The sequence below is a fragment of the Podarcis gaigeae genome (genome assembly GCF_964106915.1).
Source record: "Podarcis gaigeae genome assembly, chromosome: 11".
Taxonomy (NCBI): Eukaryota; Metazoa; Chordata; class Lepidosauria; order Squamata; family Lacertidae; genus Podarcis; species Podarcis gaigeae.
In genome coordinates, this window is record NC_139687.1 from 840,426 (window position 1) to 867,188 (window position 26,763).

At 42.4% G+C, this 26,763-nt stretch overlaps 1 protein-coding gene across 4 annotated transcripts in view; it reads left to right on the forward strand.

Annotated features, from left to right (window-relative positions):
* Window positions 1-26,763, forward strand: part of TJP2 (tight junction protein 2) — a 92,879-nt gene that overhangs the window by 45,980 nt on the left and 20,136 nt on the right. For 2 of the 4 annotated variants that reach the window (XM_083701918.1, XM_083701916.1), the window contains 13 exons: window positions 11,695-11,751; window positions 15,621-15,745; window positions 17,286-17,388; window positions 17,867-18,428; window positions 19,165-19,268; window positions 19,414-19,567; window positions 20,316-20,427; window positions 20,512-20,645; window positions 21,381-21,447; window positions 23,191-23,341; window positions 25,277-25,385; window positions 25,787-25,997; window positions 26,534-26,721. In XM_083701918.1, coding sequence (XP_083558044.1) covers window positions 11,707-11,751; window positions 15,621-15,745; window positions 17,286-17,388; window positions 17,867-18,428; window positions 19,165-19,268; window positions 19,414-19,567; window positions 20,316-20,427; window positions 20,512-20,645; window positions 21,381-21,447; window positions 23,191-23,341; window positions 25,277-25,385; window positions 25,787-25,997; window positions 26,534-26,721 — 2,065 coding nt within the window. In that variant the 5' untranslated portion in view covers window positions 11,695-11,706. The remainder of the gene's footprint in view (window positions 1-11,694; window positions 11,752-15,620; window positions 15,746-17,285; window positions 17,389-17,866; window positions 18,429-19,164; window positions 19,269-19,413; window positions 19,568-20,315; window positions 20,428-20,511; window positions 20,646-21,380; window positions 21,448-23,190; window positions 23,342-25,276; window positions 25,386-25,786; window positions 25,998-26,533; window positions 26,722-26,763) is intronic. The other 2 variants (XM_083701919.1, XM_083701917.1) reach the window with 1 other exon arrangement.

Here is a 26,763-nt window from a genome sequence, read left to right on the forward strand (position 1 = left end):
GGCATGCTATCCAAATCTATTATCATGTCCTTCCAAGTCTGTTATTTCCTCCCTGTCTAACTTGATCCAATCTCGGATCCATATTAGGGATGCAGCTTCATAATACAATTTTAAATCTGGAAGTGATAATCTGCCTCTTTCTTTCACATCTGTTAAAATTTTGTTTTTTATCCTTGGTTTTTCCCATTCCAGACAAATCTTGATATTTTTCTCTGCCATTCTTTGAAGCATGCACTCCTTGTTATTACTGGAAGAGTTTGGGAAGAGAAATAACATCCTTGGAAGTACATTCATTTTTATAGTTGCAATGCTTCCCATTCATCCTATTCCATGTTTCCAAATTTCTTTTAATTTCCTGCCAAATTTTTTCATAGTTATCTTTAAAAATATTTATATTTTTTGATGTTATCCAAATTCCTAAATATTTTACTTTTTTATATGCCTCTATCCCTACCATCTCTGTTATTTCTTTCTTTTTTGATTCTTTAATATTTTTAGTAACAATTTCGTCTTATTTTTATTTAATTTAAATCCTGCCACAACCAAATTCTTGTATTATATTCATACTTTCGGAAGAGAATTCTTTGGATCCTCTACCGTTATTACCAAATCATCTGCAAATGCTTTTAATTTATGGTTCATTCTTTTTAATTTTAATACCTACTACTTCCCTATCTTGTCTTATCTTCTCAAGACTTCCAGAACCAGAACAAACAACAATGGTGACAAGGGACATCCTTGTCTCGTCCCTTTTTGCATACTACATTTATCTGTTATTACCCAGTTTATGATTATTTTTGCATTTTGGTCGGAGTAAACAGCTTGCATTCCCCTATTGAAATTTTCTCCAATCCCATCTCCTCCATCACCTTCTTCATAAAACTCCAAGAAACATTATCAAATGCTTTCTCCGCATCTATAACATTAATGCTTCTTTTTTCTCATTTCCAGATACTCTATAATATTCAGTACATTTTCTAATATTATCTTTAATTTGTCTACCTGGAAGGAATCCAGCTTGGTCATGATGAATAAATTCTTTTTTTAAAAAAAAAAACATTCTATTTGCCATGACAAATACAAATAGTTTATAATCATTATTTAATAATGAAATCAGCCTATAGTTTTAAACTAATGTCACATCCGAATCCTGTTTTGGTATCAAAAGTTATATAGGCCTCTTTCCATGTTTCTGGAACTTCCCCTATTTTTAGAATCTCATTCATTGTATCTTTCAGGGGATTCACAAGCTGTTCACTCATTTTTTTATAATATTTTGCCGTTATTCCATCTGGCCCTGGGGATTTCCCTACTTTTGTTTGATTTATTGTCTCAATTACTTCTTGAGCTTATTGTCACACTTCCTAAGCAAAGTTTGTGAACCTGCATTTTGTCTTAAATTAGGGCTGTGGACACGTTACTGTTTACTCTGCTCCAGTGTTTCCCCACCCCCATTTGTTTGAATCCATGTACATAGGACATGGGTAGGCAAACTAAGGCCTGTGGGCCGGATCCGGCCCAATCGCCTTCTAAAGCCTGCCTGTGGACAGTCTGGGAATCAGCGTGTTTTTACATGAGTAGAATATGTCCTTTTATTTAAAATGCATCTCTGGGTTATTTGTGGGGCATAGGAAATTGTTCATTACCCCCCTCAAAATATAGTCCAGCCCACCACATGGTCTGAGGGACGGTGGACCTGCCCCCTGCTGAAAAAGGGTTGCTGACCCCTAACATAGGATATTACCTACAATCCACAGGTATATTTTGTGTTTTGATGCAGTTTTCCCCAATCCAGCTTCACCCCATTTGAGAACTGTAGGATGACTCCTTGGGCCATGAGATGCACAATTGACACATTTGCCAATTGGGGGTGGTCCTATATGTCTAACTTTGGGTGGGGGAGGCGGTATCCCAGAGCAGCATCTCCCTTCCCACCTGCCAACTTGTCCTGATCCCGTTGATTCAAAACTAAGGCTGCAATCCTACCTAACAATGTCTGTTCAGAAGTAGTTACAGGTAGGTAGCCATGTTGGTCTGCCGTAGTCGAAACAATAAAAAACTCCTTCCAGTAATACCTTAGAGACCAACTAAGTTTGTCATTGGTATGAGCTTTCGTGTGCATGCACACGTCTTCAGATCAGAAGTAATTCCCTGGTAAGCGGGTTAGGATTGCAGTCAAAGGCTTGTTCATTTCAATAGGCCTTACTTCCAAGTTTTGCTGCCTTAAAACAAGAGGTGAAGAGGAGGAGAGATCCATTCCAGGGGCGCCGACTTATAAAAAATATTGGGGGGGGGCCCATACCGGGGTCCTGCCCCGGGAAGTTTTCTAAATTTTAGATGAAAATTAGTGAGTTTTAAAGTTTTTTTAAGGTATTTTAGAGTCATATGATCAACATTAGAACCCCGAAAACTCGACTCTCTATAACTCCACACTCCGGGAAACTCGACAAGCCTGAAACACTTTTTGGCTTTGAAAAAAGAAACAAAACATAAACACGCACGGTATTTTCGTAAAAAGCTAATTTAATTTACAGTAACAATTATGCTTATAGACTATTACAGAGCAGTGAATATATAGCTCTGAAAAGACTGAAATGATATTTAAATAAATCCTAAACTATCATTAAAAGAATAAAACATAAAATATTGCTGTCGCACAGTAATAGCACTTTGATTAATAAGTGAAATAGCTAATTTAAGCTTACTTTGAATAAGGCTGAGGGTTCATTAAATAAAAATAATATCTCAAAGTTAATGCTTTAATACAGTTAATAAAGTTAATACAGTATGCCTAATACTGTATGTAAATACTGTAATACTGTATGTAAATAACGGGCTTTAATTGGGTCTTACACCCTAAAAATATTTAAGTATTTGAAAATAACTAATACAGTACTATAGTAATATAGAAATACAGTACTAAACTAGTACTAATATTTCGAAACTGAAAATTTAACATTCTGTATGTATTTAATTCTCTATTTTATAAAGATTTTTAATATCTGACAGTGAGTTTGGAGTAGCCCAATGCAAAAATCCTGAGGATCCATGTGGATCCATGCTTTGTAACCACGTTTTTGCACCACTGTGACCCTAGGCAACAGTGGGTGCGTGATTTTTTTGGTGCAAGATGTAGCCATGGACATGCTATGTGATCTGATGGTGAATTTGGGGTGACCCAATGCAAAGATCCTGAGGATCCATGTGGATCCGTGCTTTGTAACCACGTTTTTGCACCATTATGGCCCCAGGACACAGTGGGTGCGTGATTTTTTTGGTGCAGGCTGTAGCCATGTACATGCTATGTTATCTGATGGTGAATTTGGGGTGACCCAGTGCAAAGATCCTGTGGATCCATGCTTTGTAACCATGTTTTTGCACCATTGCAGCCCCAGGCAACAGTGGGTGCGTGATTTTTTTGGTACAGACTGTAGCCATGGACATGTAATGTGATCTGATGGTGAATTTGGGGTGACCCAATGCAAAAATCCTGAGGATCCATGTGGATCCGTGCTTTGTCACCACGTTTTAAATGGGGAGGGAAGGAAAAACACAGAAGGGACAAGAAGCACAAGAGGGGTGTGCGGAGAAGCAGCTGGCTAAGAATGCAGGGGAGGAGTTTAACGGGGTGGGGGGGAGGAAAGGAAGGCAAAAGTCCCCCCCCCAAGCCAGCCCTCTCTCTCTCTTTCCCACCTGCACCCCTAGAGCACGGAGAGGAGGAGGAGGTGGTGGGCTGGAGCCTGCACGCAGTGTGACTAGGAAAGAATTAGAAGGAAGGACTCGATCCTTTCCTTAACCCTCTGCTTGCCAGGAGGGCAGGGGATTCCCTGCTCTTTGTTGAGTTTGAGCAAACGCAGCAACAGAAGCGGGTGGGCAGTAAGACCCTGAGGCAGAATGCAGGAAAGCAGCAGCTTCCGCCTTCCCTCCGCCCGACCGCCCGATCATATTTTTGCCTATTTTTGCTCCTGCGCTCCGGCTCCAGGGACCACACATTCACTCAATAACACGCACAGACATTTCCCCTTACTTTTTAGGAGAAAAAATCTGCGTGTTATAGAGCGAAATTTACAGTAATAATTTTCTTAAATTATTGGGGGGGGCAGAGCCCCCCCAAACGAATTTTTGAGGGGGCTCGGGCCCCCTCAGGCCCCATGGAGTCGGCGCCTATGATCCATTCTCATCTCTGTCCATCAGCATCTGCAAACAACAAAAGGGGGGGGATCTGTCTCACTCTCCTTGATTATTTAAAGTGTGAACTAGCTGCAGGCCTCTGGAGGATAAAGTGAGCAGAGACTGCTGCAGAGAATCAAGAGAGAGCCCAGAAGGCACAAGCGGCCCCCTCTCCCACCACCAACTATTGCTAGCTTTTAAAATGGAGATGGGGAGAAGCTGTGTAAGTGTCTTTGTGTCAAAGGAGGAGCTAGAAATGCTAAGAAGGACATAACCAGGAAAGGGATGCTTTCACCTAGACTATTTCTCTCTTACTGGGAGTAAATCCCAGTGCATCTGGAAGATGTATAGAAATGTGTCTGCAGATGAGAGCTGCAGGGAGATGATTTCCATGGGACAGAGGGATGAAAGATTCACCCGTAGGAGTTGAGGGTGGGTGGAGGGGTTGGGGAGGATGGGAAAACCATGGACAGACAGCGGGTGGCTGGGCGATATCTGGCTTTCAGCATCACAATATATCACCAGCTAAATATCGTGATATCTTAGTATCACAATATCTATCTGCAGTGGTGGTGGGCAGCAGCTAGGGGCTTTGACAGGGCTCCCTGCAGTGGTGGAGGGCCTTAAAATGTAAGGAAGTAGTAGATTTAATAAAAATATTAAATAAACTTCCATACATTATATTTAATACATTTTCAACTAATTTATGAGTAGTTTAAGTGATTTAGTCAGGTTGCATCTGCTTCCCCACTCAGAGGTCTAAGTGGAATCCCTACATGCAGAAGCCCCACTGAGTTCAACTAAACTTACTTCTACTTTCTTGGGAGTAAGCCCCATGGAATTCAGGAGGGCTTGCTTGTGAGTAGACACACATTTGCTTTCACTGCTTACTGAAAACACCCTCCTCATCACTGTCACACAGTACCCAACCTCCCATTTCGGCATAAGGCAGCAGCTAAATCTTCTCCCCTCCATTCCCCACCTGCCAAGCCCTCATCTCACCAGTCTCTTCCTTTTTATCAAAGGGAAGGAGGGAGGGCAAGCAAGCAAAATGATAGTCTCCTTTAAATTTTAAAAAACCTTTCCTTTTTTATATGGAGGAAAGCCATTTCCGGGGAACTAACAACATAAACACCACCAGAAAACAAAAACAAAACCTCTTCCATCTCTTTTTTCCACTGGTGAGGGAAGAAAGAAGAGATTTCCAGTTCTTTGTTTACTTGCCACTGGATCTTTGATGGGGGGTTGGGTCCCTCCTGGATTGTTAGCAGGCGCTGCATAATTAGCTGAGTTCTAAGTGGAAAGATACTGGTAAAGCTGAAAGAGTTTCCTGGTTTGTGTGAGAGCTTATAATTGAGGAGGGAGAGAGCAAACAAAGCTGGAATTATCTGCAAAGCATCTGCAAAGTACTGGTCGGCTGAGCTACCTCCTGGGAAGCTGTTAAGTCTCCACCTTTTGTTCACCAGTATATTTCCTTGTTTAGCAGCCTTAGAGTGGCCTAGTGGTTAGTGTGTCAGACTAGGACCTGGAGACCAGGGTTCAAATCCCCACTCAGCCATGAAGCTCACTGGGTGACCTTGGGCCAGTCACATCTCTCAGCCTAACCTACCTCATGGGGCTGTTGCAGCGAGCTCTTTGGAGAAAAAGCTGGGATATAAATGCAGTAAATAAAATCAATATAAATAAATGCATCAAAGCATAATGCTAGTTACAACACTGCAAATTCAACAAAACACAGCCTGGGGGGGGTACACCTTGCTGCATCCAGGAATGTGTACATACTCTCATACTTCTAGCCTGGGGCTTGAGGGGGTTGGAAAGTGGAAACTGTGTGTACCAAGACAACCTAAATTTTATATTATAAATAAATTCTGAAAGCTTGGAATATAAGGTTGACTTCAGGACCCATTCTGACTCAGATGCTTAGGCTGCAAGTGCATGAAATGCAACTTGCTCTCGGTGTAACAGAGTGTTGCTATAAGCCTGTTTTTATGAATAAACAAATGCACAAGTAAACTGGACTAACCTCTTTCTCCTCCCCACCTTGAGTTGCTTGCAGTTGTCTTGTATGAGAGATTCTTGACCGTTTCCATTTGGTTGTTTCATCATTACAATCAAGCTCTTGCATTGCCTCAGTCTGCTCTCTGGAACAGTTAACTATTCCAAACAGTTGTCTCATAGGAGCAGTAGCACATCAAATGAGGCCACTTGTGTCAGTGGCTCACCTGCGTGATGAAGCTCTGGAAGGAACTTGCCAAAGATTGGGGATGCTGAACACCTTTCATTCAGACACTTTTTCCTTTTTCCTGAGTGGCCTCATTTGCTCTTCTCAGGCATGTGTCACAAAATACAAAAAGTCACAGAGCAAGAGACAGCCTGCCAAGTGGTATATTATCTGAAGTAGCTTCTATACCATTAGGCAGGCTGTCTCTCGCTCTGTGACTTTTTTTGTGAGAAGTGCAGATTTCTCCTCTTCATGCAAACTAGTGCGGTAAGCAAGGCAGCATTCTTCCAGTTCCTGCTTTGAAAGCCAGGAGGTGGCATCATTGAGCTATAGGTTTGCACACCAGCTGTGGGAGCCTCTTGTGGAGAGAGGAAAGATACTGGAGGTGTTTGCATCCCCTCTGCCTCACCTCTGATGGGAGAAGGTCAGAAGAGGAAGCCTGGGATGGACTGAGCAGCAAGACACGTGGGAGCTGAGACTGTTTACAGTACAGAGTTGTCCTTTTCTCATTTCTTTCCCCCAGTAGCTTTCCAGCTGTGATTGCAGAAGCCAGCCAAATGGCATATGCCCCAATACGCAAAGTCTGTGTCCTAAATGCTGCTTACAGATCAGGCAAACACTTCTCCTGTAACTGCGAATTCCTCACGTTTCTGCATATTCTTTGGGAATGGGGAGGAGACTGTGTGTTGATGCTTGCCTAGTGGTGACACCAGCAAGTTACTTAAATAGGAATTAAATTGAGGTACTGGGTTACTTATTTTCTGTTTTAAGATAGTGACATTTGTTTTGGGAGTAGATGTGTTGCCATTTGTACATCTGTGGGTTTTAATATGTCATTGTGTGAAATGAAGGCAGGATTGGCTGAGTATGTAGGGCACAATTGTATTAGAATTACATAACAATGTTTGAGTGGTGGAAACTGATGAAAAGACGGGGATGTTAGAGTCCCTTAACAGATTATAGTGTGCCACAATGAAGACAGCTCAAGCTCTGCAACGAATGTGGCTACATGCTGTGAAAAAGTTGAGGATTTTAAAATGGCATGTGAGTTAATTTTTGAAAAATATATACCATTAGTATTTCCTATTGTCTCATCCATACTAAGATTTTGTGTTTTAAAACGAGGAAGAAGACATGATTCTTGACTGTCTTCAACATTGTTGTACTTTATTTTAGTCTCAAATAGTTTAGCATTAAATGGCTCCCTGATTTCCATGCCTTCCGAGTGTCTGAGGGAAGCTTGCTGGCTTGCTGTGTCATTCAAGTCTCACTAGGATCTAATTAGTCTTCTAATTAGAATGAATTAGCATGAAATCTGTAAAATTGTGCTTGAGAAGATTGTTTATTAAATAATTCTTCTTTTAATGTAGGCTTAATAGAATGTGCTAAGTGAGCTACTGGCAATATCATCACCCGTTTAATTGTGTGACAGTGCAATCAATTAATGTATTCATATTACATTTCTTGCCATTTCCTAAAATGATACACTCATTACTCCTCAGGAATAGGTGACACACACCTTAACCTGTCTCTTGATGCATTTGCAGCACTAGTGCAACGTGTACCAGGTTCACTGACACCTGATGTAGTTGGAGTTTCGTGCTTGCTCTGACAGAATTTAATCCCCTCTCTGGTACAGTCTGAAGTCTTCAGATGGTGACTTACAACATCTGTGGTCTTACCCAGCCCCCACACTCATTTTGCTCCTTCCATTAATCTGTCAGCATTGGTTAGTATCTCTGCAACAACAAACAGCTGTAAATTTTATAATGTTAAAGAGATTATGAGTTAGAGATTTAGGACAGAGCAGATGGCTTTTGTGCCTTGTGAACTCCCAAGGTGAACTTCCAGTACTTTGTTGGTGCTGCACTTTATATCCTACAGAATGTGACCTTAAGAGCTGCTTCCTCTCAGCTTGATTATACCAGCATTCAAAAGCCAAGCATACACCCCCCTCCCCTTTGTAACAATTTGATGCATGCCATTCCAAGGAACATTTGACTTTCCGGTTTTCTTCTGAGGCACAGATACAATGGTACCTCGGGTTAAGTACTTAATTCATTCCGGAGGTCCATTCTTAACCTGAAACTGTTCTTAACCTGAAGCACCACTTTAGCTAATGGGGCCTCCTGCTGCCGCCGCGCTGCCGGAGCACGATTTCTGTTCTTATACTGAAGGAAAGTTCTTAACCTGAAGCACTATTTCTAGGTTAGCGGAGTCTGTAACCTGAAGCATATGTAACCTGAGGTACCACTGTAGTTCAAACTAATTTTCAAATAATTTGTAGTTTTTATTCACAAGTAAAGACTAAAAGTATTTCAACATTGTATTCATCAATCTGCACTTCTTAAATTCTGCAAGTAGCTGAACATGCGTAGAAATTTGTTCATTTCATTTCCAGTACAATAAAACATTTTTCTTACTGAAAATATCCTGTTAGTATATATATATATGTATATATGTTAGTATATATGTAGCTGCCGCGACTGGACTTAATTGTCAGGGGTCCCTTTACCTTTAGCTGCCATATAGTAGTATTAATTATAGTAATTAAAAAGATCTCTGAAATGTTTTTAGTAGCTCTGTGTGTGAGAGAGAATATATTGAACTTGTAATTTATGTAGGGTTTTTTTTTTATCTCGAGGCATGACGTTTTTATTGCATCAATCAATCTGCTGAGGATCTGAACTCTGATCAGATTGAAATGATGATGATGATGATTTTATTTGTATCACTCCCATCTTTATTATTTGAACAGGCACTTTGGGCAGGTTCTAACAGATATAAAAACCTAATAAAACATCAAACATTAAAAACCTCCCAGTACAGGGCTGTATTGTAGTTATCTTCGTAACACCTAATGAGAGGGCATTCCACAGCATGTTTTACATTTTCTATATGCACTGTAAGCTGCCCAGAGTGGCTGAGGAAACCAAGCTAAATGGGCAGGGTATAAATAATACATAAATTATTATTACAGTGGTACTTCAGGTTACAAACACTTTGGATTACAGACTCCGCTAACCCAGAAGTAGTACCTTGGGTTAAGAACTTTATCTCAGGATGAGAACAGAAATCGCGCGGTGGTGGCAGCAGGAGGCCCCATTAGCTAAAGTGGTACCTCAGGTTAAGAGTGGTTTCAGGATAAGAACGGACCTCCGGAATGAATTAAGTTCGTAACCCAGGGTACCACTGTATTACAATTATTATTACTACTATTACTACTGCTGCCAAAAAGGAACTGCCATAATGCCCTCAGAGCTGGATCTCAATGTCTGGGTTGGAGAATGGGGATGGAGACGCTCCTTCAGGTCTCCTGGGCCAAGGCCATTTGAGGCTTTCAAGGTCAGCACCAACACTTTGAATTGTGCTCAGAAACATACCAGGAGTCAGTGTAGAGCCTTTAGGACCAGTTCTGTAAGGTTCTGACAGCTGCTCCCAGTCACTAGTCTAGCTGATGCACTCTGAATTAGTTGTTGTTTCTGAGGCACCTTCAAAGGTCGCCCCACGTAGAGCGCATGGCAGTAGTCCAAGTGGGCAGCATCTTAGCTCTTAGAAATCATCCGATTGACTGCCCTGTGGTTCACCAGGCACCATAGATGGTGGTCCTGTTGTAGGAGCACATCAAGAGACGATCATGGCAGCATTCGGTTATGCTGCACATAGTAAGGATGAGAGCACTATCTGTGAGGGAGGGGATGCGGGGTTACATGTCTTATCTCCTTCAGTCTTCCCACATTGAGAAGGGTGATCTGAAGGAGAATCGTAAGATGGCTTAGCAGAATGTTTTACCATCATCCCTGCAGTCGGAAACCCTGATTGTGTGTGGAGGACTATAAGTGTGTTTGGTCAAATGCACTTGCGATTCCCTTTCAGACCTTCACATATCACATTAAGCTATAGTTTGTTTTAAACTTTGGTTTAATTTGGAGAGAAACAAACCCTGAACCTGGGATGGGTTGGGATGACATGAAATAAGCTGGACTCTGATGTGTGTTGTCCACAGCGTGGCTGCAGCAGGATTAGGGGGAGCACCTAGAGAACTTTTGAACAGCATGCCCTCTAGCTCACATTAAACCATAGCTAGTTTAAAACTATGATTTAATGTGATATGCAGACCAGGCTGATGCAGAAGGTCAGGAGTGGAGGGGGCAGGGTGCCAGCACACACAGCCCTATTGTCCCTCTGGGTGACGTTAGTAGAGTAAGTGCATGAAGAGGGCTGGAGCTTCAAACAATGCATGAGTTTCATTTAGAGTAAGGGGCTTACACTAAAGTTTTGTGCAGGCACCTGCAAAGCAGCTGGCTTTAGGCATCAGGTCTTCTAAATGCTTGAAAATGTAATATTTGGTGTATGCATATAATCCAGACCTTCTCTCCTATACATGCTGTCTTATGTGCATGGAGCTGTCTCCAAAAGCATTTGGAAACCAGCACTGGTACGGAACGCGGTGGCCAGGTTTTGAGGGGGGCTTAAGATTAATTTTTGGGTACAATTCAATGTGGTAGTTATTAATTGCATTTTAAAGCCCTATATGGTTAGGGCTTAGACATCTTAAAGATCACCTCCTACATGAGCTTTCTAGTCATTGAGTGAGACCTTGCATTATTGACTTGCCTTCACTGCAGACAGGATGGGGGCGACTTGGGCAGGACCTTTTCGGGGACAGTCACTGGATGTGTCAGATCTGGCCATCTCATTGATTACTCAGTCAGTCAACAAGATTATTGTTCTAGCCAAAAGCCATGAAAATTTCATGTCAATAATATTAAGAAAATATTTTTATTTTATTACATTGCATATATTGTTTATTTATTAAACTTCAGTCCCTCCCTTCTTCCCAGAGTGGCAATGGTGACCTATCTATTTTGATAACAGTTTATTCAAGGTCTCTGGTCTCTTAGGGTTTTCCATCATGATCAATTTAATCCAAGTGATCTTCATTCAGGCATGTGCTCCCCTGCTACTGAGATTTGGTCCTTTGTCAGGCAACAAGTACCACAGGCACAAATATATAAAGATCTGGGTGTGAGCTATTTCTCTCAAGTGTGGTTTCCTTTTTGTGCATACAGATAAAAAACACGGAAAAGGCTTCTCAAACTAAAATTTTGTTCTTCAAACGTGTTTATTTTTTTATTCAGATTCTGGCTAATTAATGTCCATTTTTAAAAGCACTGCAGTGTGATAACTGCAAAACATTACTGCTGTTTGATACTGACTTTGAAAAGGGTCTGTTCTTAATTTTGTGAGAACTGTCTTCTGTTGTGATGTTCTATTGATTATTGCTTTTCATTGTCCAGCAGGCCCCAGGCATGGAAGAGCTGATATGGGAACAGTATACAGTGACCTTACAAAGGGTGAGAGGTTATTTCTGGTCCTTTTTTTCTAATAGTCCCTTTCCCCCTTTTTGCATGTGCCATTGTGTTAGTAAATCTGACACCCGTTAACCTTATTGATCAATTTTCCTTGTGAAACATTTTAAAAATTGTTAATTAGAACTGTTAAACTATGCTAAATAGTTTTGTTCCACCCTTACATTTTTATTTTTGCTCCAGCAGTGTATTTAAATTCACAGCAATACATTTCTGCATAACTATTAAAATATTTAAAATTCCAGAGCTCACATCAACATCACATTCAGAAGGGCTGAACGATGTCTGGTTTTCAACATCCCGATATATCACCAGCTAGTCACCATGATATACCGTATTTTTCGCTCTATAACACGCACCTGACCATAACACGCACATCGTTTTTAGAGGAGGAAAACAAGGGAAAAAACATTCTGAATGAAACAGTGGATGTATCATTTTTGTGCTTCATGCTGTGGCCACAGACATGTGATCTGATGGTGAATTTGGGGTGACCCAATGCAAAAATCCTGAGAATTCCTGTGGATCCATGCTTTGTAGCCACGTTTTTGCACCATTGCAGCCCCAGGCAACAGTGGGTGCGTGATTTTTCTGGTGCAGGCTGTAGCCATGGACATGCTATGTGATCTGATGGTGAATTTGGGGTGACCCAATGCAAAGATCCTGAGAATCCCTGTAGATCCATGCTTTGTAACCACATTTTTGCACCTTTGCAGCCCCAGGCAACAGTGGGTGCGTGATTTTTTTGGTGCAGGCTGTAGCCATGGACATGCTATGTGATCTGATGGTGAATTTGGGGTGACCCAATGCAAAGATCCTGAGAATCTCTGTGGATCCATGCTTTGTAACCACATTTTTGCACCTTTGCAGCCCCAGGCAACAGTGGGTGCGTGATTTTTCTGGTGCAGGCTGTAGCCATGGACATGCTATGTGATCTGATGGTGAATTTGGGGTGACCCAATGCAAAGATCCTGAGGATCCATGTGGATCCATGCTTTGTAACCACATTTTTGCACCTTTGCAGCACCAGGCAACAGTGGGTGCGTGATTTTGGGGGGGCAGGCTGTAGCCATGGACATGCTATGTGATCTGATGGTGAATTTGGGGTGACCCAATGCAAAGATCCTGAGGATCCATGTGGATCTATGCTTTGTAACCACATTTTAAGTGGGGAGCGAAGGAAAAACAAAGATGGGACATGAGAGGGGTGTGCAGAGAAGCAGCTGGCTAAGAATGCAGGAGAGGGATTTAACGGGAGGGAGGAAAGAAAGGCAAAAGTTTCCCCCCACCCAAGCCAGCCATCTCTCTCTCTCTCTCTCTCTCTCTCTCTCTCTCTCCCCCCTCTCTCCCTCTCCTCCAGCAGCACCTGAGCACAGAAACCACACGCTGCTTTCCCCTCTGCTTGCCTGGAGGGGAGGGGCTTTCCCTGCTCTTTGTTCCGTTTCAGCAAACACAGCAACGAAACAGAGGAGGGTGGGCAGTAAGACCCTGAGGCAGAATGCAGGAAAGCAGACACTTCCTCTTTTCAGGTTTCCCTTCTCCGTGAAGCGCGATTTGATTTTTGCCTGATTTTTTGGCTCCAGGGACCACACATTCGCTCTATAACACGCACAGACATTTCCCCTCCCTTTTTAGGAGAAAAAATCTGCGTGTTATAGAGGGAAAAATACGGTACTAATATATAACAATGTCTAAAATAAGGACGTAACCATGTAATGTTACCAGGGTAACGTAACCATGTAATGTTACCAGGGTAATGTCCTGGCATGTTCTACTACTTCGGGGTCTAAAACTGATACATTTTTACTTACCTTTAACATATTGTTACAGCTGTATATAGTACAGACGAACAGGGGTGGCAGGAATCATGAGAGAAGCGATGACTGGCTTCACGGTTTTTCCCACATCACAATTTCTTACATAGCACATGTGCTCATCATGATTCGCGATGTATCACCATGTCGAAAATTATGAAACTTTTATCAGGATGTGGACGTCCAATCAATTTTGGTTAATGTATTGATACATTGCCCATCCCTAGGTCCGAGGTGGTGGTGGTGGTGTTGTTAAATGTCAACCATATTTTTTATTTTAAATTTACCTCCATTAATTCCCATAATTACTCCATATTGAATAATAATAAATCATTACATCCTTGACAAGTCTCTCTACTCTACATTGGGCCAATGTTCCATGATTTTTCTTTTCATTATACAGTGGTACCTCAGGTTAAGTACTTAATTTGTTCCGGAGGTCCGTACTTAACCTGAAACTGTTCTTAACCTGAAGCACCACTTTAGCTAATGGGGCCTCCTGCTGCCGCCACGCCGCCGGAGCACAATTTCTGTTCTCATTCTGAAGCAAAGTTCTTAACCCGAAACACTATTTCTGGGTTAGCGGAGTCTATAACCTGAAGCGTATGTAACCCAAGGTACCACTGTATAGCCACTGGTTCATGTCCAGTTCCACTTCTTCAGTTTCATTTCCTGTTGCGTTTACGATCTCCTCTAGGACCTTCCATTTTCTTTTTCTTTTTTCCAGAGACAGCACCATAATTTTAATAGCATCCTTCTGTGAATTTGCTCCAGATTGTATGCAAAATACTTTCTCTCTGCTAGAGCTAAAGAAAGGCCAGGACTGAAGTTTTCCCCAAGCTTTTTTTTTTTGCTTTCAACTCCATCAGCACCATATCAAAATAATTCTCCATATCACCATTTGTGATTTTATCTTCTCCTTCTCCAAATTCTTGTATGGAAGTCATTTCCATTTCAGCAGCAGCAACTGCTTCCTTCAATTTAATTATTTCTTGATCTAGTCCTGCCAACATTTTATCCATTTGTTCTGAAGCCTCTGAATATTCCCCATTTCCATTTTCCACTTCAGATCCCTCTGGCTCATTTTCTTGCTTGAACATTGATCCAATCATTTTTTATTGTTCAGCCATCAATTGTTGAACAATACCAACCATCACTGGGAGATCCAACAATACCTTTGCCATGCTGGATGCTTTTGATGTTCTGCATATTAGTAGCCCCTCAATCCACTTTAAAATTTCCCCTTTAAAACTGAAGCTGCAACTGTGTCTCAAAGCACCTTCCTCATGATGGCTGCTTAACTTTCAGTTTTTCCAGTTCTTTAGTGACAGGAAGCAGAAAAAGGATTAAAGATTTTTCACATATTGATTCCTATCATCCATTTTAATCCTTCTTGTTCACCATAAATCAGGCCTTTCACTTTGCTTTGCTTCTAACAATTAGTTTCCTTTCTGTTTTCTCAACAACAGGAGGTGGTACTTACAGATTTTCGCATTGTAGATTTTCCCCAGCAGATGGGGGGGGGGGTGTCTCATTACAGTTTCCTTGTTCCAGAGATGTTTTGAAAAGGAAATGTGTGATTCTTTACCTTACTCACTGTTTGTTTAAAAAGGTGATTACGTGGTGTTTGGGCATGATGGCATTACTCCTCAGCTTGCCAGTTTGTTCTGACTCCCATCCAAGCTGCGAGGCTCAGGCAGCAGAAAAGCAGCTTGGATCCAAGCATTTTGAGGTTAACTCCCAGGTCACCCTTGTCTCCAGAGTGATTTAATGACCAGACTATCTGTCTGACTATTACCAATCACTACATAATTATCTTCTGTCAGTGGCAACTAACAGAAAGACAGCCCAATCACCATTCCTCTCTCCCAGAGGTCCCTGAGCAATTTTCAAGAGGTCAAGTCGGCGGTGGTGGGAGTTTGGGAATCACTGGTCTAACTATGCCTCTATTTTGGTATTCTAACAATTTCAAATTCTATTGGCTCTATTTTTTGTTTTGTTTTTTAAAAAGAACGTTTTTCCTCCCTCTTTTCCCTTTAGGACTCAAAGCGAGGGTTTGGGATTGCAGTTTCTGGTGGCAGAGACAACCCTCATTTTGAAAATGGCGAAACATCCATAGTTGTGTCAGATGTCCTTGCAGGTGGCCCAGCAGATGGATTACTTCAGTAAGTAAACATGCTTGTAGCAGTAGCGCCTGTCTCTCTTTGCTCTGATAATTTTTTTGCAAAACACAAATATACCGTCTTTTTCACTCCACAAGACGCACCTGACCATAAGACGCACATAGTTTTTAGAGGGGGAATGCAAGAAAAAAAATTCTTTAAAGGGAGTTCCCTCTAGCTGTTCTGGCTTCTGGCTTAGCCGCGCAGCCTACATTTGCTCCATAAGACGCACACACAATTCCCCTTACTTTTTAGGAGGGGGAAAGTGCGTCCTATAGAGCAAAAAATACGGTAATTGGGAAGGCATAGATTTCACAAAATTTGTGTAATTATTTGATCCTGCCATTTTTATCTATGAGGCTGTATCCAGCCTAGATAGCTTTACTTTTAGGCAACCTTGCATAGTGGCTAGCACACTAGACCCTGACCAAAATCCCTGCTCAGCTGTGGGATGCATCCAGGTAAGAGCATCTCAGGGGCAGGGGAATGCCGTACGGGAGCTGCATGTTTGTTATGCAGGCAGCAAGGTTCATGCTGGACCCATGGCTCCCAGCTGCTTCCGTAGCATCTGCGTTGGCCTGCAGATCCCTGCCTTTAGATCCCAAACCTCAGAATTCTATGATTGGTTGTATGTCCTGGCTGGGGCTGATGGGATAGTCCAGAGCATCTGGAGGCACCTGGTTGGGAAAGGTCGTAGCAAATTCATGAAAGCTACACTGGTGTGCTAATGAAAATGTCGCTCTCCGCCCCGTAGTGGTGAAGACTGAACCTGGGCATTAGGACTGGGAGGATGTTGACAGGCCTCATGTGTTCCATTTCTTTGCTTGTGTTTTGGTCATTGGAAATTGATGTCTATGGGATTAGGCTCTGGGAATAGTTTGTGAGGACAATTAAATGTAAAACAACAAAGGGAGGAAATCTTCAACTTTCCAGCAATGTTGACCTACAATTATAATGAGACGTTGCTTATGTTATTAAGCAAATATCATTTGTCTTATACTGAATTTAACGGAACATAATGTTACTGTAGAGATAAACGAGCTCAGTTCAGGACTACGCTGGCTGCAGTGCCTGAACACAAAGGGATCTCCATGGGGCATTGCAGAGCCCCGTCTTCTCCCCTTATGTGCTCAGGAACTAAGAATGGCAGCATAGGAAAAGGCCTGGGGGGCCTGTTCATGGCTTCCATGTCCCCATTTCTTGACTGAGCTAAGTAGAGGGGGCTGGATGGGGGCAGAGGAGGCAAACGCAGGCAACCAGTTCCCCATAATGGATTGAGGTGGGGCCCTGCAGTAGGGCTGGACTGACCCCAGTCCCCACTCAACCAGAAAGCTCCCTGGGTGACCTGGGGCCAGTTGCTCACGCTCAGCCTAACCTACCTCACAGGGTTGTTGTGGGGAATAAATGAGGAGGGGGAGAAAAACGTAAGTCACTTTGAGTTCCATGGAGAAAAAGGAGGGATATGAAGGCAATAAATAAACAAACCCCACCCTTTTTATCAATGTTAGTATTTTCTAATTGACAACATGCTTCTGTTTTGCAGAGAGAACGATAGAGTGGTTATGGTTAATAATACACCCATGGAAAATGTGGCCCATTCTTTTGCTGTGCAGCAGTTAAGGAAAAGTGGGAAAGTGGCTACCATTGTAAGTTAACAAGTATTTGCAGAAATATTTGCATTCTATCATTAAGGAGAAGTTAACAACACTGCACTTAGAATAAGTATTAATACGTCTGAAATATAAAGACCTGATATTACAAAAACTGTAATATTTTAAATGGAAAGGGTGGGAAGGGAGATTATTTCTCAGGCCTGCTGTAGAGATGCTGATGTCTTGTAAAAAGCATTTACCTGCGAAGCTGATTATCATGTTTAAAGATGCTCAGCGAGTGCACAGGCTTTTCTCTGCACCAGTGACCTGCTGTTTAGGTGGGCATTCTGCTGGCATCTTAACTGTGGAGCAGCTGCATGGAATGCCAGCTTGGCTGAAGTGCTCTGCTACATTGCGTCTAAGTTGGGTTTGTTGGGTTTTATAAACGTAGTGATAATTTTTTTGCAGCTGAATGTAAAATGATTGTGGCTTTTACAAGGAAATACAAAATTGTTCTCATTTTTGCAAACAGATAGTTAAAAGACCTCGCCAAGTGCAGCTCCCAGCTGTGAGAAGAAGCCCCTCTCTGGACTATGACTACCGGGCCTTTGATGTTATGGATAGTCGTGCCGAGTTTGATGGCAGAAGCACTCGAAGTGGCTACAGTGAAAGGAGTTGGTATAGTGGGAATGGGGGCCGGAGCCAGAGCTGGGGAGACCACCTGGATCGGGGCTACAGGACTGGCCAGCACAGCAGAGAGCGCAGCTGCAGTCGCGATCGAAATCGCGGCCGGAGCATGGACAGAGAGAGGAGCTTCGACCACGAATACCAAAGACCCCGAAGCAGAGGCAGGAGCGTGGATAGAGAGGATGAATATGACCGGCGCTATGGTGGTGATCGGAGTGTGCCCCGAGACTACGACTGGAGAACCCGTCTTGAAGCCCCTCGTGAGAGGGAAGCCAAGAGCGGGAGCAGAGACCGGCTTAATTCCCGCAGCCCTTCCCCTGAATTGCAGCCTCAGTATGACTATGGAGCACATCAGGACCCCAGTGGGCCAGTTAATGTTCTCCTCACAAAAAGCAGATCAAACGAAGGCAAGTGCCCAGCATCTTTTGGTGGGAGGTTGAAAGGAATGCCTCCTCCTTGCTTTTACCTCCTCTCCCCTTGGCCGTTTAACCCATTGATTGCAAACCTCTGTTTGCTTGGCACCTCAGTTTTTATTTTTTCCTTATTGTTTCCTGAAATTTACACAAGCGCAAAAAATTAAACAAGAGACAAAAAATTTAGGATACCTTACAAATATATTGAGGACAAAGTGCCATGTAAACGTCCTAGAAGAACGTCTGGTACACACTCCACGGTGTCAAAACTACTGAGAAGGACCCAAAGATGCCTTAAATTTAAATGTATACCTTGGTTTACAGAATATAGGGCAAGCAATTTGATCCACTTCTTTTTCTCAACATTAGGAGCCCACAAGCTAGCATGGAACTCGGTCAGATCAGGAACCCATGAAGCTGAACTTGCCTGCCAGCCCTGCATGGTACCTTGCCCTGGCACTTGATACTTCCTTATTTTTGCATCCCAGGCAGTCAGCCAGATTAGTAGCTATATGTAAAATCTTGGTGACCCTCCCTACCTGACCAGTAGAGTCTATTTGCCCTGATGTGCCACAGCTGCATTGCTCAGGTCCCCCTTTGTCTTCCAATCCACTGAGAAAGACAAAATACCATTGATGGCTCCCTCCACTTGCATATATTGGAAACCAGTGGCATGTAGCATGCTTCATGTGTCAAGCTGCAAAACTGTCTCTTATTGTTCCACTTACAGAATATGGCCTTCGACTTGGAAGTCAGATTTTCATCAAAGAAATGACCAGCACGGGGCTGGCAACCAAGGATGGCAATTTGCATGAAGGGGACATCATTCTCAAAGTACGTTTTTGTATTAAGGGCCCTTAATTTCTTACGTTTTTGGGGAAATGGACACTTTGCAAGTTTTCCTGTCCATTTGCAATTAGTGAATGGAGAACCGTTTGTGCTCAAAGTGTAAGTAAATATGTTTGTCTCACACATCCAGATCAATGGTACAGTGACAGAGAATATGTCTTTATTTGATGCCAGAAAATTGATTGAGAAATCAAGAGGAAAACTCCAGTTGGTTGTCCTAAGGGACAGAAAACAAACCCTAATCAACATTCCTTCCATGCATGACAGCGAGTCAGAAATAGAAGGTGAGAGCTTAGAAGCAGAGCTAAAGTCACTTTCCTATTTAAGTATTTATTTGCATAAATAAAAATATACCTTCACAGAAATGTACTCAATTAGACACAAAACAAAAGTTGCTAAGTATAAAAGCTTGTGTGTTTTTTGTGGTACAGATTTTGAGACTTGGAAATCTGTACCAGTAACTGGTCTGAAGTGTGACCAAATGTCTTGAGTCAAGGCAAGGCATGTGGGTGAGTTCCTTTGCCCCAAGCCAAGGCCAATATGAGCTAAGAATATGCCACAGAATGTGTTTTTCATACCAGGTTTCTTCACTTCCATTGCATTCATTGATCATGCTGTTCTGTTGTATCCATAGGCTGGCTGAGAAAGAGACTACCTCTGTGCAGGCTGCCCACTAAAGGTCACTTCTTACATGGCATTTTTCCTGGGAAGGAAAAACTGTATTCAGTGCCAGATATGAAGTGATCATGCGGTCATGGATCTGCTGGCTAGAAGGCCACTTTGCATGTAACTTTCCCAGCTTCCTAATGGTGGTTTATGTAACTGGGCATGAGCGTTGGTCCTGCATGTTCCTTTCAGGCTCCCATCTACCTCTTGTGGGCTGCCTTAAGTTCACAGGTCCTGCTTTAACTAAGCCAAAGCGCTCTCTTCTATGTGAAGGGGGAGGAGCACTCCAGTATAATGTCAATAAAACCAACAAGGATGTTCAAATGTTTATTGTGCAGCTAAATTTATGCTCTCCTCTCTCAACAGATATTTCTGAAATAGAGTCAAACAGGTCTTGCTCCCCTCAGGAAGATAGGAGGCTGCACCATTCAGATTTAGATTCTCATTCTTCCAACGAAAAGCTAAAGGAAAAACAGAGGTAGGAAGGACGTGGTGTCACTTACATCTGTTACGGTTACTAGATCCTCAACTTTTCTATTAACTTTGTGGATTTTGTTTTAAGTGCAAAAGAAGATCCAGCCAGCAGACTATCCAAAATGGGAGCAACACCTACGCCTTTTAGATCAACCGGTGATCTCACTGCTGCTTTAATCTCAGAGACAAATAGTGAACCCAAGTACCAAGATGATCCTCCAGGTCAGTTTCACTCTCTCTCGACTTTGAAATGCTTTAATTTCAATAGGAGAAGCAGCCTTGCTTCATTCATAGAAATATAAAACCTGATCAGTTGTTAACACAGATGATTTTTAGGAAGTACATTTCATTTCTGCTGCTCCAGGCTTTCCCTTCTAATAATATACTCTGGTGCATTAAGAATCCTTCCCCTAAGCTACTTTTATAGACGGGAGAGAGGACCGCTTGTCTTTTTCAGCACACCAACTGCATACCAAATTATCTTTCAGTTTCTCTGTTAGCATTTGTTGTTTTAAAACAGAAAATAAGCTGAGACATTGGAGGCAGCCCAATAAAACTGTATGCGTTTCACACGTTTTTTGTTTTTTACTGGTGAACTTTGTGTAAACGTAAAAGAGGGGCACTACAGCAAACTGAGCTTGTGAAATAAATGCAAATGTAAAAAGAAAAATATTTTCCTTCCTCTGTTATAATAGAATTAATATTGGCAGAGTGTATTAAACATAGAGACATTGAAAGCCTTGTACCAGAAAAGGTTGGTTGGCCTTTGAGATCTGATTTGTGATATTCAGGTAAACCAACTTAAGAGAAAGTGAAAGTTATTTCTAAATAAAAAGATTTAGATACCCTAAACGTTCTTCTTTTTACTCTTTTTACTGTCTTTTGTGTTATTTAGAAACAAAATGGAAGCTAGTTCTATGATTCTGTGTGCATCATGTTGTTTTTTAATACATACAGTTGTTCAGCCCAAGCCAGCCCCAAGAACATTCCTTCAGCCAAGTCCTGAAGACCTAGCAATATATGGGTTTGTGTTTTATATTTCACCTATTACTTTCATACCTTAAATATGTATTGTAGTATTCACACGCCCTCTCCACCTCTCCACCTCTCCAAGCCGTCCTCGGCATGTGAAAGCTTTTTCAGAACACAAAAAACAGAACAGTAGTTGGCTGCCACCACTTCCTTATCTCAGAACAGCCCCCAAAAAGTAACCTAAGGAAGGTGATTACTCTTCAGCTTTACCAGGCTGCCCCCCTCTGTGTCACTTTACCGTGAGGCAGACAGAAATCCAACAGGCTCTGGTAGGCGACTAAGTGGTCAGGTACTGGTTCAGCTTCCCCAGTAGAAAGGCACAAAAGACAAAAGTAGGAAAAAGTCCTTTCCCCAGAATTTATTAAAAAGAAAGATTATTCAGAACATAAAATTTGGCACATCTCTTACAAATCCCAAACAAAAAATAAAAACATTCTTTAGTATCACTAACTACAGAACATACTCATCAGGGCAGGCCCTTTGCATGACGATGGTCTCACATGGCAAGGTGTGCTAGGCAAGATGGGTTGCCTGGCAAGATGGGCTGCGAAAAGGTCTGCATTTTGCAAGTTAGTTTCCTAAGGTTTTTTCCCTCTTGAACCCAGGGGGATTCAAAACTTAATCCAATCAGGTCTTTAGATTAATTAGCAATTCGCCAAGGGTTACATGGAGGAACAATAGCTCAGACTTGTTAAGAGACAGCTGAATCCTGTTTATCAAAAGACCTTGAAGATTAAAGCATTCCCAGACACAGACCAGATTCTTTGAGTTGTAAATTAGCCAGATAACAGCCAGGTGTCAAGAACAACAAATCAACTAGAAACTCCCTTTTCTACAGAGGAAGGAGACACCCAAGTTACACTTCTGAAGACAAGAATTCGGCAATTAAAGAACCAGATACACTTTCCCAGGATTCTACAGCATTTGGCTCTCCCATAATGCTCTTCTTTTTCATGAGCCAAAGTTTTAACTTGCTAAGATTTCCCAACATCATTACATGCATACATCAAAATGAGGTGTAATCATAGTTTAGCCAAAGCCACAATTTGCAAAATTAACTTCCAAAGAGGGTTGCAAATTGTGGTTTGGTACCAACCCTATGGTAGTTGAAATTGCAGGTGTAGCTGTAATATTAATCATAATTATCTCTTAGTGGGAGATACATAAAAAAGGAATTTGCACACCTGAGTTGGAAGGAGGCTCTGAGGCACTTCTAATCTCCTAACCATGTTAAGAAATGCAGCAGCGGCACTGCAGTAGACGGTCAGTTCTTGGCATCTGCTTCTGATCAGATCTGTAGATACAGGTCACTGCAGCCTGGGATCTCATGTGTCTGCTCACAATGTCCAGTCCCACCAAGCGCTCACACCTGTGAATACACAATTGTGTAAAACAAGGCTAGGATGCAACGGACTGTGTTCACAGGGAGACAGAGTTGTTCCCATTATTGTGGCTGCCTTTTTTTCCATTGGTGACCACAGAGTTGACTACCAGCTCATGGTGTGCACTGTTTTATGTCAACCTTCCCCCTACCACTATGTTTCAGTATACAGCACATGAAATAAGTGTGGTGGAAATCCCTGTACTTTTGTAATCCCATGGCTGCTTTAAATGTGTAAGTTTGCGATGCTGATGTCTTCACATGGGGACTATGTTGCCTCAGCTTTCATGTGCTCACACATGAAATGCTCTTACACGACTCAAATCATCTCTAAAACTCCTTTTCTTTCTCAAGTCCCGGTACAAAGATGGTGAAGTTCAAGAAAGGTGATAGCGTGGGCATCAGGCTGGCAGGTGGGAATGATGTAGGAATATTTGTTGCTGGAATTCAAGAAGGTACCTCTGCAGAGCAGGAAGGCCTACAAGAGGGAGACCAGATTCTTAAGGTATACATGCTTCTGCATAGCGCTGTTTTCTTGCACGGTTCAGTGGAGAAATTGCTGTATTTCAATATAAGTAGCTATGAAAGTTCTTTTAAAATAATATTTTAGTAAATGTGTTTGTTTCAAAACCTTGGATGGGATTCCTAATTTAAAAACAGTTGCTGAAGCAACTTGTTACGTTAAAACCTCTGGCAGCATCTTGACAACCCAGCTGAGGCAATTGTTACCTAGTTATCATTCTATTGTGTTTTCCACCAATCTTTGTGAAGGCTTACAGTACAGAATAGTACTACAGTGGTACCTTGGGTTAAGAACTTAATTTGTTCCGGAGGTCCATTCTTAACCTAAAACTGTTCTTAGCCTGAAGTACCACTTTAGCTAATGGGGCCTCCTGCTGCTGCCGCCGTGTGATTTCTGTTCTCATCCTGAAGCAAAGTTCTTAACCCGAGGTACTATTTCTGGATTAGCAGAGTCTGTAACCTGAAGCGTCTGTAACCTGAAGTGTCTGTAACCCGAGGTACCACTGTATTCCTTCTGATCTGAACTGATTGATTTCTGAGCTCACGTTCCTCCCAGCAGCCTCCTGGGCATCACTTGTTTTAAAAGAACTTTAAGCCTTCTTCAGGCATTCTAAAGCAGGGGTCAGCAACCTTTTAAAGTAGAGGGCCAGATCACTGTCCCTCAAACCTTGCCGCAGGCCAGAGCACGCACGCGCATGCACACTCTCTCTTTACTACAGGATCCAAAGATTCCATCAAAAAACAATAATAAAGTTCCAAAGGTCTCAGTTGCATGCCACAGCATATCTGTTCCGTTCTGAGACACCCTCCCAGGGTTCTGGGGTGTGCGAAGCTTTGTTCCCCCATTTTTAACTCTGCTACGGAACGTCTATCCCCCTCCAAGACGGGAAAGCGGAGAACATGTGTCCTGAACCGAGCAGTTCCTTCTGCAGAAGGACACGTGTTCTCCTCTCTCCCGTCTTGGAGGGGGAGACGCATTCGGTAGCGGAGTTAAAAACGGGTGAAACAAGGCTTCATACACCCCAGAACCCTGGGAGGGTGTCTCAGAACAGAACTTGTGGCGGTGGCAGAAGGAGTAGCGAGCCAGGGGAGAGCCGGGGAGGGGCTGCCTTAAATCACGCTGGCACAAACAAAGCCCAGGCCCCTTCCTCTCGGCTCTAGAGGGAGGGAGGCAGGAGGAAAGGAAGCTGCAACCAATGAGAAGGAAACAAAGCTGCTGGCACCAATCAAAGGCTAGCCCCCTTCTTCCGCAGGGCGGGGGAGAAACCAGGAGGAGGGAGGGAGGAGGCGCCGCCATCAGGGAGAGAGAGAGAAAAATGGCGCAGCCCAAATGATATGAATCAGAACCATGCAGCGATTTCTGGACCATCCGTGGGCCGGATTCAGAACCCATTTGGGCCGGAACCAGCCCGCGGGCCTTAGGTTGCCGACCTCTGTTCTAAAGCATGCAGCTGCTGACCATGGTTAAGTATCCCATGAAATCCTTCTCAAAGAAGACCCATTGCAATAAATGAACCAGTTAGCCATGTCCATTGATTCATTGGGTCTACTCTGGATACAAATCAATGGTTTTAGCCTCATCCAATGCAGTATTCACTTAGCTCTTGTAACAGGCAAACTGTTCTGAAACAAATAAGGGTGTCTGATCACCCCATATTACACATCTAAAACATTATTTTTAGGAGACGTATAGTGGTTAAAAGTTGGTTGTACTTGCTAGTAGAAAAATGGTTGGTACTGAGTCAGTTCAGAGAGGGAGATTGACATGTTCCTGCCCTCAGTGAATATAACCCAGAAATGTGTAAAGTTGGTTGGCTAAAATTAATATTTTGCACAAAGGCAAAACCAGCTTCTTCCTCTTTGGTGGTCTGTATCAAAGGAATCTTCTCTTAAAATCTGTTTGGTGGTTTTGTATCAGGTAAACACTCAAGATTTCAGAGGTATTATTCGAGAGGATGCTGTTCTGTACCTGTTGGAAATTCCGAAAGGAGATATTGTGACAATTCTGGCCCAGAGCAAATATGATGGTAGGCACCGGCATGTAAATTTTTGTTTATGTACTTCCTGCTTTTATCTATAGCTCAAGCTGTGTCTCAGTGTAGTAGGTGAACAGCAAATATAGCAGTAGTCAGCTGCTGCATTTTGCTCTGTTCATATTTAAAGATTTTACTGCATCTTATTGGAGAAAGTGGGTTAGTAGAAATAATTAAAGCTTCTCATTTCCATGCAGATTTTAAGTCAAAATTACCTGTATTAATGGCTCTTCAGTCATTTGCACACAGCAGATTCTTATGGAAAATATTTGCAAATCTACAATGTCCGGTAGTTTCTTTGTGCTGACTGTAGCAGTCTTCTAAGAGAGTCCCCAAAGCCCTGCTATAGACCTACTGAGAAAAATAATTGAACTAGATCTGGTCTTTATCACTAGTTTACAGAGATATAATGGCCTGCGGCAGAGGAGATTCTTTCTTCATAAGGACACATTTTGAATGTGAAAAGGAAATGCCACAAAGCTTAGCCTTCACCAGAGGGGAGGTCTTCCGAGTGGTCGATACACTGTACGATGGAAAACTGGGTCACTGGCTGGCTGTGCGGATTGAGAGCGAGTTGGAGAAGGGCCTGATTCCAAACAAAAGCAGGTATCTTAATAACCTGTAGATCATGATGTTAATTGATGTTACTCTCTCTTGTAGTTTATTCCATCTCTGTCTAGTGTTATCAAAAACAGATGGAGCATGTAAATAAGTACATGCAGAACTCAATTCTTATTTACAAGGGTCACTTGGGATCCTCTTCCCCAGTGGTGTCCTTGGGTTACACCCCTTTATTTGGTCTCATATAAATAAATAGTTGTGTTTTACTCTTATGTAGAAGAGGAAAGCGACACATTTAGAGGCAAAGACCTACGGTACTTCATGCATCTAACATGTAAAGGGGCTTTTGTGTCACACTGCTGTCCCTGCTCCTGATGTCAGGAGGTATTAGGGGAAGCAGCCAAAGACTTGGATATGTTACCTATACATACATGTACATACATAGGAATATAGTGATGGGGGCCATCCTGTACTATTTTATAGCATCAGTTGTGTCTATGATATGCTTTTCTGCCTGCAGAAATGCACACAAGTTGACTTGCTGACTTTTACAAATGGACTAAATGCTGTTTCTTTTTCAGGGCTGAGCAGATGGCCAGTGTTCAAAATGCTCAAAGAGATGGCTCCAGTGACAGGGCAGACTTCTGGCGGATGCGTGGCCAACGGTCTGGAATGAAAAAGAATCTAAAGAAGAGCCGTGAAGATTTGACAGCAATTGCATCTGTTAGCACAAAGTTTCCAGCCTATGAGCGAGTCATGCTCCGGGAGGGTGAGTGAGTGACAGCATATGAAAACTGACAGCTCATTTCCT